This window comes from Myodes glareolus, chromosome 26 (assembly GCF_982192425.1).
Source record: "Myodes glareolus chromosome 26, mMyoGla1.1, whole genome shotgun sequence".
Lineage (NCBI taxonomy): Eukaryota > Metazoa > Chordata > Mammalia > Rodentia > Cricetidae > Myodes > Myodes glareolus.
In genome coordinates this window covers 41,967,067-41,981,493 of record NC_142051.1, presented here as the reverse complement: position 1 = coordinate 41,981,493, position 14,427 = coordinate 41,967,067, and the positions used below count along the sequence as shown (strand labels likewise).

The window sequence follows — 14,427 nt, the reverse complement described above, 5'->3', positions numbered from 1 at the left end:
GACCCTAAATGACCGACTGAAGGTGTAATTCTCTGGGTGACTTTAGAGTCATATGGAACTGAAAACATTTGCTTATTTCCTCATTTACTTGCTGACTTAGTCTTAGTTCAGGGACTCACAGGATGGACAGTGTGCAGAGCATCAGTGGGTGGCTACTCTACCTCTGGAGAAAGGAGGTAATCAATGGTGCCCGCCTTCATGCTATCCAACGCTTCATTGTTTGGGACAAAAACGGTGTATGGGCCACCAGCTCCACCTTCATCTAGGGCGTGTCCAACATTGGTTTTCTGCATTGGAGAAATTAAATTTTATATTTTTTGTTCACTCAAAATAATATTTGAAGCAGTCATCCGAAAACGTCTAAAGCGGGCACATCTCTACAAAGGACTTAACCAGTCTTTTTTTTTGAAATGTATAGAAGGGCATACCTCTAGCAAAGAGCTGAACCTGCTGAATCTTGGCTGTAGTATTTTCATGATGGTTTGCTGGAAAGAGAGATTTTGTGAAAGAGTCAAATCACAGAATGGCTTGGGGAGTACGAACCTCGGTGTTAGGAGACGGCACAGGGCTAATGTGAAAGGTGAGCATGTGGAAAAAGACAGCCTACTGCCATGGTTATGCAGCTGTCGGTATGGTTGACCAGTTGTCCAAATCTGTGCACTCTACAGAAGCCTCTGGCCACACCAGGGAGGGCAGGAAGAAGAAATTTGTTGACTCTGGCTGACCTCCATGATGCACAGGAGTGAGCCGCTGGGACAACGGGCCTCAGACTGAGTTGTCTGATGTGGCCACAAGTGAGGTTAAAAGAATCCATGAAAACATCCCAAGAATGTCTTTTATTCTCTCCGCAGGAGCACTCAAAAATCTACTGAAAACTATCTTTTTGCAGCTTGAGACCCTCCTTTGAACAAGAAGGCTAAGTTCTGGCAGACACTTTTTTCTTGGATGTTAATCCCCTGGCAGCAAAGAAGGTGGACATGGGCTGACCTCACTTGTATTTTTTATTTTTTTAATACAATCTTTTCTCATCTTACATAGCTATTTCTGTTCTCACTCCTTCCCCTCCCCTTTCCCCGTCCTACCTCCATCCACTTTTCATAAAGGATAAGGCTTCCCATGGGGAGTCAACAAAGTCTGGCACATCACTTTGAGGCAGGACCGAGGCCCTCCCCTCTATATCTAGGCTGAGCAAGGTATCCCTCCAAAAAGAATGTGCTCCAAGACACCAGATCAAGCACTAGGGATAAATCCCGGTCCCATTGCCATACCTCACCTGTGCTTGACTTCTCTCACCTTGGGGTTGCTCTCAAGTGTGGGATCTATCTTGTCCATGGCCCTGTCAACCATGTGTATAAGCCCATTTGAAGCAGCTATGTCCCCCTGGATGATTTTCACCTTTTCACCTCTGTTAAGTTTGAGTTTTAGTTGATTGTCCTAAAATATCAAAGAAAGAAAAGGTACATAAAATTAATATTGTATTCTGGGAAGAACAATTCTGGGATCAGATGTCAGAAGACCTGTGGCTGTAAGACTTGGCATAAGTCCTAAGATCTTACGTGAGGATGAAGGTGTCTGTTTGGCCCACCTTGCATGGTTTCCACTAAGTTCAAGTGAGATAGTGTATGACATCACTGATGAATGTCACATGCAAAATTTGGGCAAGTCAGTGTCTGCCCTCCTCCAATATGTTGCAAGTTCCACCAGGGGGTAACAATTCAATTGGTTGCATTACATCTTTCGTTATAATACGGCAATTTTCAACCTGTGGGTTGCGACCCCTTTGGGAGTCAAACAACCCTTTTACAGGGGTCCCATGTCAGATACTCTACATATCAGATATGCATTACAATTCATAACAGTAACAGCATTACAGTTATGAGGTAGCAGTGAAATCATTTTATGGTTGGGGTCGCCACACCCTGGGGAACTGAATTAAAGGCATGCAGCACTAGGAAGGCTGAGAGCCCCTGCTTTATATTAATATATTGTACACATGCATTTGTTGAACGAGCAAATGGAAATAATTGCTGTTTCCTCTTATGTGACAATAAATATTAATGGATATATGCATGCCCACGTCATATATACGCTGTTCTATCCTGTTCTCACGTCAGATCTGTGTCAGTTAGGTCCACAGTTGAATCATGGCTCGGATACTTTTTGTGTGACTCTCCACTATCCCATAGGGAAAGCTAGGATACTGATAAGACCTCCTTCCTGAGTCGTTGTACATAACACAGGTAAAGATTTATGCCTGTACTTAGCATGGAAAGAACACTCGGCAATCTACCAGCCATTGATATTAGGTGAAATACACCAGCCTAGGACACAACCTATACATGCACACATGTTAATCACCTGCCCCCACCTGCCACCTGCCGTCACCTTGTGAAGAGAAGTGAGGTAGTCTGATTCAAACTAGAAGACAAGGAGATATGAACGAAGATGATGGACCAGTACCCGCAACCTACACTAAACACACTCCATTCATTTCCTTTCCTAAGAGGGATGCCGATGGTTTGGAGAAGGGCTTCCAGGAAGCAGACTCACAGCACCTCAACTTCATGGTGGTGATAAGCCAGCCTGCCTCCATCTTAGGCTTGAAAGCCATCTTACAGTAAAGACAAACTAGATTCATTCCTGTTTATGGTTGATTCTCTGTTTCTCAAGGACTGGGCTATGTCCCACCTGTAACCTTAACTACAAATGGTTCTTTATACTGCTGTTCCAGGAAACAGCAACCATGCCTTTGTTTCAAAAGATTGTTATAACCACCTGTTGTTATGACCACTTTGTTATGACTCCCTGGCAACCATGTCTTTGTTTCAGAAGGTTGTTACGACCAACTTGTTTTGCTTATGTTCTGCCTCTTTAACCCTGCCCATTTGCCTGCCAAATTCCCCACCCTACTCCCGAACTATAAAAACCCTTATCTCAGACAGGCTCAGTGTTGATCTCTTGAACCTCACTTTTAGGGAGAGATAGCCCATGTACATGAACAGAAAAAGCGTGCTTTAATTAGTTGCTTGTTTTAATAATTTGTTCACAATGTTGGGTCAGTGGTCTTTTTCCTCACTTCTGTGGAGTTAACAGCGGTAGCCAAATGATGGAAAGCTAACTCAAGCCAAAATCCCCCTTCTGTAACAGTTTCCTGGACTCCCTCTGGCCCAGCCGCTGCCCTGATGCTGTCATGGGAGTGAAACTCGGAGACATTCTGACCTTATCCCTGTTGAAGATTTCCCCCGACTTTCCGGTCAGTGTGTAGAAGGTGTCTGTGTCATTCATCTGCCTGGTGCTCATTTGCCCCGCAATGATGTGGAGCTTCACAAAGTACCGAGCTGCCTCGTTGTCCATCAGAAGCTCTTTCACCTAAGAAGAGAGAGCCGGATGGGATGGCATCAGAAGGAAATGAGCAGAGTGTGGCTGCTTTTGTCCTTGTCTGGAAGGTCTGCTGGAGGGTAAAATGAAGAGTCCTGAACTCATGGTGTTAGCAGCAGAGATTTCAAAACAGTCTAGCATTGACTGTGCCATATGGCTACTAGTAACCATTCTTATGCAGATCTACAATGAAGAAGAGCAAGTGCAGCAAGGAAAACCGCAAACATACAGTTTGAGGAGAAAAGGAGCCCCAGGAAATGTAATGTTGCAGCAAAATCCTATGCTTAGAGAGATACAAAGTTAAGGGAAAGTCTGAGCTGAATGCTGAGCAGAGTAAAGGAGGTGATGTCCTCAGGATAGGATCTCAACCAGTGAATCCTGCTGCATGTAGAATAGAGGGCTTGTGTAGTAAAGGAAACCATCAAGCAGTCAAAAGTAATGTAGCAAAGGAGACCATCAGCAAGTCAGAGCTTATGCAAATATGATTTAAGAAAGGGAACAGACTCTAACCTGAGCAAGCAGAAGAACTCGGCATCTTGAGTGTAATTGAAGTTTCTCAATTTAAATAAGATGCTGCCTGCTAAGGCATTTTATATTGGCCTCTCAGAGGGGGTTATTTTGGTTACTCACGTTGAATCCTTTTAATCCCTTGTCTGAGGGCAGCAGCACAGTGAAGGGTCCCAGGTTGCTCAGTGGCCAGGCGTAAGTTCTGTCTTAAGAGTCCAAACACACAGTGGGAGAAAAATGTCGTGTGGGCCAGAGGTACATGGGAAGGGTCTAGAATCAGTCCGTCTCTGTTCTCACTGCTCTGTTGTGATCTTGGTAAACAGAGGTTCTCTAAGAGCACATGGTACTGGATGTGCTGGCCTGACGTATTCCCAGAACACTCTAAGAGTTTTCCAGGAGACTTAGCTGTGTCTTTCCAGATGATTTGCTGTGGAAGGGCAGGGTGTGACAGGGCCTGTGGACAGACCTACAGTCCCTGACCATATTCCTGCCTGGCTGAGCTGCCCATTTCCGCATGTAAGGATACAGCCCTTGGCTCCATCCAAGGGCAGTTCGTGGGAGCCCACATTAGTGTGAGTGTTCCGTTGGCGCTCTCTTGAAGAGCAGAATATTTGAACACAGGACCCTACATTTGCATTCTGCTCGGAGTCTTGCAAGCTGGGTAGCCAGTCAGTTTCCATCACCCAGGGGATGCTGGGACATTACACCAGGCTCTGTACTCTCACGTAGGAGCAAGATGCCCGGGGAAGGTGAAACGCAAGCAGGGCTACGTCTAGGATGTCTAGGATGTTTGTGTGTGGGGCCTGCCCTTCTAAGGACACTCTGCACCTCCTTCTGTTCTCAGTGTCCTGGGAGTTCCCAGCTGAAGGTCAGAGTTGCTGCAAGGCTATTCTCAGCCCAAGCCAGGTCTGTACCTCTTGAGTCTCCCTAGGCGGCTTTGCAAAGAGCAGAATGTCACACAGGAGCAAGGGTAAAAATTATTCAGAGGACACAGCACTGACCTGCAAGGACACTGCCTCTTTTACTGTGTTCTTTCTGGGGAATTGTTTTAGCATACTTGGCCAATTCTAACATAAATGCTGATATTTTAAGATTTCTGTTCCATCAGGTCTGTGTTTTATGCTTTTGCTGATTGGTTGAGGCGCTCTGAACAGCTGTAAGGCTTCGGCCTTCAGAGGATGTGGGGTTACAGTTTGTAGACGGCATTTGGAAATGCATAAGCATGTTTTGTGCTGTCATGCTCCCTAGGGCTGCGAGAAGATCTGTAACTACTACAGGTTAATTAGTGGCTTCCGGCTAAGGGTGAACACCAGTAAGATTTGTCCAACATTCAGATGATACCTTCCCCGCTGAATATGGATACCACCATGGGGCTTAGGTGACTCTCTATTCTCAGTGTCCTCTGCCAACATTTATGCATCCTTGAAAAGTTCAGGAAGTCACGGAAAAGGGGACAATCTTTTACACCAGCGACTGCCCCTCTTGCTCTTATCGCTAGTCTGCTGACGTATGGCGATGTTATGACCCTGGTCTCAGTTCTCTGCCTACTAATCTTCGCTCTGCTAGTCTGCCTGGCAAACAGCTGTCTCCTTGGAAACAGCCCTCTGGTTTTCCCCATCACCTGCATGGCTTGTCCCTACAAGGGCTAGCCCCAATGTACCAGCTTCATCTGCCCCTTTCTACCTGCTTGTGTCTGGCAGATGCCCTGGCCTGAGAGAGGGCTGTGCTTGAGGAGGAAATCTGCATACCCAGGATGGAGATGAAAGAGGTCAGCCTTCCTTGCCACATTCCTCTGGGTTCCGTGTTTAATTCCCTGAGTCTCTCCATGATGTTTCCATAGCAGGTCAGGCCGTTGCCCATGTAACCTTTCCGGCAAGTGCACCTGGAGAGGGGCGGAGTCACATTCTCAGGGCCTTGGAGCCATCGAGAGCCGAGAGTGCTCAACCCTGGGCTTAGTTCCACAGGCTTCACAGGTGGGGAGAACCATATGATAGGCAGGATTGAAGAGGCCGGGAGAGACATAGACTCAGGGAGCTGTCAGTGGCAGAACCTTGTTTAGAGTTGCATTTCCAGAACAGATAATATAATGCACGTGCGTGCACACACACGCACACACACACACACACACACACACACACACACACACACACACACACTTACAAATGCCAGATAACTTTGCATGTTCTTTGTTGAAGTAACTTTCAAAGTGCAGTCTAGATACCATCCATATAAGAATCACTTGTAATATTTGCTACAAATGTAGACTCAAGAGCCTCAGGCCAGAATAAGCCAACTTTGGTGGTTAAAATTGACTGCCAACTTGATTGGCTATAGAGCCACCATGGAGGCTAATCTATGGACATGCCTTTGTGTGGTTATCTAGAACAGGTTTACTAAGGAGGGTAAGCCCGCTTTAACCGTGGGTGGCTCCACTCACCGGACTAAACAAAAAGAGAAATGGACTGGGCACAGAGCGCTTCTCTCTCTCTCTTTCTTTCTCTCTCTCTCTCTCTCTCTCTCCTTCTCTTTTTCCTCCCTGACTGCAGATTGCAGCTGCCTCAAGTTTCTGGTGCTGTGGCTTGTGGCTTCCTCACCGTGATGGCTCAGAGCCCATCCCCACTCTGGGTCAGATCTTCTTACACGCTCTATCACTCTATCACTGCACTGTGTAGCCCCTGGTCAGTCTGGTTATGTAATAAACTTCCCTCTCCAGGGAGAACACAGGCTTTGAGTGTCTTTGTTCACTGTGCTGGTTCCAGAGTGTGGAACAGGGTTGGACATTCTTAATCAGTAGTCACCCACTAAGTAGAAACTGAGTCAAATATCTATCTATCTATCTATCTATCTATCTATCTATCTATCTATCTATCCATCCATCCATCCATCCATCCATCCATCTATCCATCCATCTATCTATCTATCCATCCATCTATTTATCTATCTATCTATCCATCCATCCATCCATCCATCCATCCATCCATCCATCCATCTATCTATCTATCTATCTATCTGAGGAGCCAGAGAAACCATAGAGATCTGATGCAATAGTTCAGTCTCATAAGAAGATGTGAAGATATGCTAGCCGCAGCATGCTGGCAAATGTCTAATCGTTGTCTCTCCAGGGGCTGGCGGGAAAGCATTGATTGACAGCATCTGGCCTTCTCCACGGTTTATCATTGTACCTTGGCTAATTTCAAACTATTAACACGGTGTCATCGAGCCTGGGAAATTCCTAAAACTGTAGCACTCGGCTCTGAGTCAGGAGCGGAGGCTCTGAGTGGCAGCTAAAACCGAGAAAGTGTGTAGGAAGGTGAGATTGACTAGGATCTGGGAGAAACCAAACAGGAGGAGGGGGAGGAACTTCCCAGAGAGTAGAGCTAACGGGAGCTGCAGAGGTACTGGTAGGTTCCCACCAAACACAGAGGCGATGCCTACGGGGCTGTATCCCAGGGGATAACTATACTCTCGTGAACCCAGCTGTGCTCTTGGAAAACATCTATTTTCAAGTCCGTGCTACAAACCCCTCAGAACCCTGCCGCCTGGACTGCAACCGTGGTCCTCTAACTGGTCTTTCTGTCCTCTTCAGTCCTCCCTTCACTGAACCTCAAAGCAATTTCCTCCAAGGAGAAGCCTGTTACCGGCATGTCCCTTCCCTTAAAGAATTATATACAGAAATTGGGCCCACCATCAGCCCCAGAAGCACTAAACCGATACATGTTTTAAATAGAATCTCACTATGGAGTCCAGGCTAGTCTCAAATTCTCAATCCTCCTGCCCCAGCGTTCCGAATTCTTTGACACAGTTGTACAATATCACACTATGTTTCCTTTTCAAGGGCTATTACGTTCTTCCTCTGCCTGCTCCCCCTGCTGGCAGTACTGACCCTTTGTCTGACCGTAAAGGACCACACCACACTAATTAAGGGTGAGAGCTAATTTAAAGATTATACCTCTTTGAAGCGAAACGGCCCTCAACAAAGAGCTGTGGTCTCAGTGCAAGCCACACGGGCTGCCTCTGAAGACAATTGCCAGGACACAATGTGGAACTCTTGCCAGCTCCTAAGGATGTTTCTCTCCGCAAGTCCTTATGAGGCCAACGGTTTATTTCATGGAGAATGAGAATCCTGTCTTAATGGCCTCAGCATTGAGGAATGTAGGAGACGTAACTATTTTTAATTTTTACTTTAACCCTCAGGCCAAAGCCCAAGCCTTTGTGATTGATTTCTGACTTGAATCATCTCGGTTTCCCTGTGGCGCGAAGAGGTGGAACCTACTCACCTCTTTGGGGAACGGGTTTTTTTTTTTTTATTGAATACAAATATCTTCCACTATCTTAAGGCTTTAAAAACACCTATAAGTCATTCACATTTTATGCTATTCATTGGCGTAAGTAACTCTGGATGCTGTGTAAGCTGAGTTAGCGTAGTTCTTCCAGGGGGTCTCAGGTTGGTTATTTCCTTCATTTCTTTTATTCCTTCACTGATTTATGAGTTGTTCCAAATGCTCACTCATCCCGTTGTTCAGTCAGTGATAGACACTAACATCAAAGGTGACTATGACGTAGCCTTGTATTCTACTGGACACAGAGATCAGTAACAATAGTAATAGCTAGCATTTATTGATAATTCCTAGGCCAGGCATACTTCTAAAGGATTCTTTATTATCTAATTTAACACAACCCACATAGGAGAGGAGAGCTGTTAATAACTTACTAAATTTTTAAATGTGTAAATTTTGTGTGTGTGTGTGTGTGTGTGTGTGTATGTGTAGTGTCTCTGTGTGTCTGTGGGTGTGTGTACTTGAGGGAAGAGTTTGATAATATCAGAGGTGTCAGATTCCCAGGAGCTGAAGTTAGGAGTGGTTGTGAGCTGCCAGATATGGGTCCTGGGAGCCGAGCTTGGGCCCTCTGCAAGAGTAGCATGTGCTCTCAATTACTGATCCATCTCTTTAGCCCCATTTTAAAATGAGGAAACGGAGACTTGGGGCTTCTATATCTCTAGGTGTGCCCATTGCTCATCACAGATCCGGTCCAGAAATGCTAGAGTAGATGTGTCCCAGGGAGTCCCGAGGGATGAACACAGGGGAGGACAGCGGGGCTATCCCAGAGAAGAGACACCAGCTGAGCATCACAGCACCCGTGTGTGTCCACCTCGGATGAAGGAGGTGTATGTACATGTTGGAGGATGTTCTACATGGAAGAGACGTTACGATGCATGTAGCTAAGAATAACATGGCACAGAACAGTGCTTGGACTGATGGGCTACGTTCTCCCTAAATTCTCATGCTGAACTCTCCCTAGTGATATGTTAGGAGCTGGGGACACATTAGGTCACGAAGGTGGAGCCTCACCAAGGGGATTAGCACTCTTAGGAAAGGGACTTGGAGCACTTGCTAGCCCCCCTTCCTACTGGATGTAATGAACAAAAAGAACCTGACTGCTGATCCAGAATGTCATCAACGTTCACTACTGTTGTGCTTTTGTGTGGTTCAAGTGTGGAGTGGCTGTTTCCACGCTGCCTTTTCAGCGTGTCTCCATCCGGCTCGGCTTCTTTTCATCCAAAATGAATCACGTCAGAGGAAGCTTCTCTCCTCTACCTATTGGCCCTAACTTCCTACCGTTACTAGTAAGTAGAATGGGAAGCCATACCCATCACAAGAATGGCGCCATTTGCTCTTTTGGTTACAATAAAAATAGAGTTTAGGGGAAAAATGGAGCCAGCTCTTTATGGGAAGGTATAAGTGGCCTCTTGCTCTCTCATCAGGTAAGGAGACTGTGTTTGGAGTTCAGACTTCTCTAAGATGACCTGAACGGTGAGTGGCCAAGCCTACATTTGATCCCCTTCTTTCCAACTGGTAACCTCCTGTGGCTAATAGTAAAGTTTGAGATTCTGAGAAACTTGCCGTGTGGAGGCATATGTCTAACAAATCCTTTAATCCAGATCAACTATTGTATGTCACCCTAGGGCCAACGGCTTCTCCTTTTTCCAGCCCTGCCCAGCCAGACTTTCTATCTTGGCCTCTTTAAGGTGAAGATGACTTGTTTTCCTGGGAAGGAGGAGGGTTGGGATGGCTGACAAATGACAGGCACAGTCCGAAAATTCATTGTAGTTCTGCCGAACACTCTAAACCCAAGTTATGCTGAAGTTTACACTGTTCAGTTATTCCATTTTCGTCTGTATATTTCTGTCTTTGTGAGATATTCTATTAGGAGGTCTACTCAGACATTCTGGCAGGGCAATAAATGAGCATGGTGGTTTATTTATATCTCACTTCCTTAGAGGAAGAGCTGGACCTATGTGTCCACACATGTCTTGGGGGCCCGTGTACCTCAGTGCATGGCTGTGGTTAGCTGGTGTGGGTTATTTCTGCGTCAGTCTCTGCCTAAGGAAAAATGAAGATATTTTCATTTGGTCCTCATCACAGCCCTGAGAGGAGATAAGTCCTCCCACTTTATGGCTTAAGAACTGTCACTTCCTGGAGGTTAAGTACTGGAGTTGTGAGGTAAGCCCAGGAGCCCTGATACCCCAGCCTGGTACTCCATCCACATCTAGTGTATTTATCTACAGAGAGTGTGGTGATCATTAAATTTATCTGGGAAAACCCCTGCACACTGAAGACCCAATTTTAAAGGAATAAATCTCAAGAAAGCTGAGGTGACTGGCCCTGGAAGCAAAGAAACAGTTTCCTGATTGCCCGATTCAATGTAGCCATGTTTCTGAGGTCACAGGCCAGGCCCACCAGTCCTTCATCAAGCTGGTGGTGGTGAGAACTAAGTGGTAGAGAGATCATCTGAGGCGGGAAGGATGCGGATGCTAGCTTCTGCTCAATTCCTGGCGAAAACACATCAGCCACGCTTGTAACATGAGGGGCTGGCTTGTTGGGGTATCTGTCCCGCCCGGTACCCCACGCTAGCATGCCCCAAAGAGAAAATCAATCACACAGAGATCTCTATAAGTTATAAACTGATTGGCTCATTAGGTCAGGCTTCTTGTTAACTCTTATAACTTATATTATCCCATTATTCTCATCTATGTTAGCCATAATGGCTCCGTACCTTTCTCTGCTGGGCAAGTTACATGCTGTCTCTTCGGTGGTCTGTACAGGAATGGCTGAGAGAGAGCTTCTGCTTCCAGAATACTCCCAGTCTCTTTGCTCCACCCCTACTTCCTTTCTGGCTTTCCCGCCTATACTGCCTGCCTGGCCAATCAGCGTTTTATTAAAATATGATTGACAGAATACAGATAATTCTCCCGCACCACACGCTCAGGGTCTGCGCAGCTCTGTGGAGTAGACATCACTTCTGTGTGCACAAACACGTAATGCCCCTTTCCAGGGGCATGCACTGGGTAGGTACCAAAACCACAATTTAACCGTGAGTCTCTTTCTTTTTTTTTTCTCTCTCTCCCTGCTTCTCTTCTTTTCTTTCTTTCTTTCTTCCTTCCTTCTTTCTTTCCTTCCTTCCTTCCTTCCTTCCTTCCTTCCTTCCTTCCTTCCTTCCTTCCTCCCTTTCTCTTCCTTCCTTCCCTTCCTCCCTCCCTCCTTCCTTTCTCTTTCTCTCTCTCTTCCTTCCTTCCTTTCTATCTTTCTTTCTTTCTTTCTTTCTTTCTTTCTTTCTTTCTTTCTTTCTTTCTTTCTTTCTATCTCTCTTTTTTCTTCATTATTTCTTGAGACAGGGTCTTGTTAAGCCACCCTGGCTGCCTTGGAACTTGCTCTATAGACAAGGCTGGCCTCAAACTCACAGAGATATGTTTGCCTCCGACTACCGAGTGCTGGGATTAAAGGCAGATGCCACCATGCCCCACTAAACCTCAGGTCTTTTTAAACTCTCCTCATTATTCCCGTCCCACAATGAAAGTTGCCCCTGCTTTGGGAATTTACAAACAAATGTTTTCCCTCATGGTAAACCTCTTCTAAAACTTGGTATCCAGGAAATAACTTCTCACGCTTATTCACTTTTTCCAGTCTTATTCCATATCACCCACAATCACTGTCCCCGGAAGGCTGGAAGAGATACATTAGTGGTCTAACTACCTCAATCCCAACAGCCATTTGTTTCCCTAGGCACAGTGGTTTCCTTTTGGATTCCCTTAAATCCAAATATTGGGCCAAGTCCATGCTCAGAGCATTCTCCTCATCACCGGGAAGGAAATAACGATCGACACACTCATTGATTAAGCAGCTCTAGGGAACGCTGACTATGATCCTTGCTGCTGCTGCTTGTGATGGAGTGGATATATAGGGCCGATTAAGAAACGCTTCCTCTCCTTCAAGGAACTTACCACATTGGCCGGCTCCCACTTTCGCCATCTGGGACAGACCTAGTGAGACGGCGGAGACTTACCGGGCTTGGCCTGGTGCGACCGTGCTGCAGTTTGCATTCTTATGACACGGGTTGTTTGATTCACAGACGTTGATCATACTGCACCCCACTCCGGGCACAAAGTCGCGGTAATGCTCTTTACACTCGCAGTGAGACTTTAAGAGGCGGGGAGAGAAGACCAAATCGGACCCCGGTTAGTTTCCTCAGCCGCTGTTCTTTAAGCTCTACGCAATATTCTCCCACAAAAGCTAACAGTAAACAGGACTGAAGTGTGAGCTTCCCCAAAACCTTGTCAAAGTTTCCCGAAATTTAAGTCATGGTTTTATAACTTTCCCGTTAGAGAGCTCATAACGGTTGTTTGTAAAGTTTGGAGTTTTAGTTTTATTGTTTCCTGAACCTTAACCCCTGCCCCCACAATTCCCTTTATAGACAGTTTGCAGGTCACTAGAGGTTGCCATTCAGCTGGGAGGCACGATTCCTCTAGAACACCGGTTTGCAGGGGAGGAGGAGACCTGGACGATTTCTAGAGAAACTTTTCGCCGTCACGAGAAGAGAACGGGCAAACTAGGCCCGAGATGCTGCCACACACCTTATCCAACAAAGAGTGATGTGATTCAAAATGTGCACAACACTAAGATAACAAGTCCAAGGCAATGCAATGTCCTGCTTCTGCACAAAAACTGAGTTTTTTCTCCATCATGTGTAGCAATCCTCCACTTGGACATGATGGGTGGGCGTGGCCACAGTCAGCATCCACTAACAGAGGGCAGGGCTCTTTCAACTGTTCTCCTTCCGTAGGGTAGGTTCTCCAGGCTAGGGCAATTATTATTTTTTAAATCACTCAAGGTCATAACATAATTCAGAGGGATGGTGCCTCACCCTGGATACCCTCAGTCCCTACAACCTGCCAGTACTCCTGGCTTTTGTTTTGGGCTCCCAGGGCCTCCCTTAATCTAAAAAGATAATTCTGAGATCAGAGAATTGAAGGTGGATGTCGATTGATCCGTATAACTTCGGTTAAACTGATCTAGTCTAAATTTGAATTCTATCCACATCCTGTCAGTTCCCACGTGGGATGGGGTTTGGAGAGACGCTGGGCAGGGTCGGGGGCTGGAAATGTGGAGTTTAGAGGTGGATAGTTTAGGGAAGCCTTGTGACCAGGCCCTGAGCACAGTGACAACTGTGTATACCAAACTGAGCATGGGGGACCAGAGCAGAAAGGCCCAAAAGATACAGTGTCCAGTGGTTTGGGTGACTAGGGCTCCTTTCCCTATTTCTGAACACACCAGTGCGGTGGTATTTTGTTTCCGCTTTAACAAATAAAGCTTGCCTGAAGATCAGAGTGTGGAGCTAGCTACACTAGTCAGTCAAAGAAGCCAGGCAGCGGTGGCACAGACCTTTAATCCCAGCACTAGGAAGACAGCGGCAGGCGGATCTCTGTAAATTCAAGCCCACCCTGGGCTACACGAAATTGTTCAGTCTCAAAGAGAAACAGAATCAGGCGGGTGAAGGCTCACACCTTTAACCCTAGTACTTGGGAGTCCTACGCCTTTAATCCCAACACTAGGGAGGAGGAGACAAATGGCTGGGTGGAGAGATGAATATGAGGCAGGAGGAGACAGGAGATCAAGGCATTCAGTCTGAGCATTCAGTCTGAGGGCTCAGTAGAGGTAAGAACTCCTGGCTGGCTACTCTGCTTCTCTGATCTTTCATCATTAACCCCCTCTAATTGACTCCAGGTTTTTATCATTAAGACCAATTAGAAATTGCACTGCATGTCAATTCCACGTGTTCTTAGCTCACCTGTCCAGGCCCATCGTATTTGCACACTGTAGACTTCGTGGAGCAGTTTCCAAAGTTTGTTTGGCAGGGGTCCACCGGAAGACACACTTGGCCATCCCCGTGGTAGCCTTTCTGGCATGAGCAATGGTGCTGATTTGGACCCAGGTAGGTACAACTCGCGTTAGGGTGGCAGACGCTCTTTAAACACGGGTTGATGGCTTGAGAGACAAGACAACGAGAGGTGGGTAGTTAGCGCTCTCAGTGGCGGAGGAGAGAGAAATGCGCCGCCAGGGAATGGTGGCTCAAATGTGTCCTAGGCACAAAGGCAATTGGGCGGTGTTCAGGAGGAAATGCAGCCTTCCGTCCACCCCGCTCTACCAAACAGATCACACGGGAACATCAGGGACTGTAACCGTGAATGCCGTGCTGACGTCATCTCTA

The 14,427-nt window shown here is 46.4% G+C and overlaps 1 protein-coding gene across 3 annotated transcripts in view; it reads right to left on the bottom strand.

Annotated features, from left to right (window-relative positions):
- Stab2 (stabilin 2) overlaps nucleotides 1-14,427 on the bottom strand; it is a 143,366-nt gene that overhangs the window by 108,289 nt on the left and 20,650 nt on the right. For all 3 annotated transcript variants that reach the window (XM_087902081.1, XM_087902082.1, XM_087902080.1), the window contains exons 8-15: nucleotides 14,008-14,204; nucleotides 12,226-12,359; nucleotides 5,634-5,767; nucleotides 4,009-4,091; nucleotides 3,220-3,369; nucleotides 1,294-1,434; nucleotides 429-485; nucleotides 162-287 (exon numbers count right to left, since the gene is read on the bottom strand). In XM_087902081.1, the coding sequence (XP_087758207.1) occupies nucleotides 162-287; nucleotides 429-485; nucleotides 1,294-1,434; nucleotides 3,220-3,369; nucleotides 4,009-4,091; nucleotides 5,634-5,767; nucleotides 12,226-12,359; nucleotides 14,008-14,204 (1,022 nt within the window). The remainder of the gene's footprint in view (nucleotides 1-161; nucleotides 288-428; nucleotides 486-1,293; nucleotides 1,435-3,219; nucleotides 3,370-4,008; nucleotides 4,092-5,633; nucleotides 5,768-12,225; nucleotides 12,360-14,007; nucleotides 14,205-14,427) is intronic.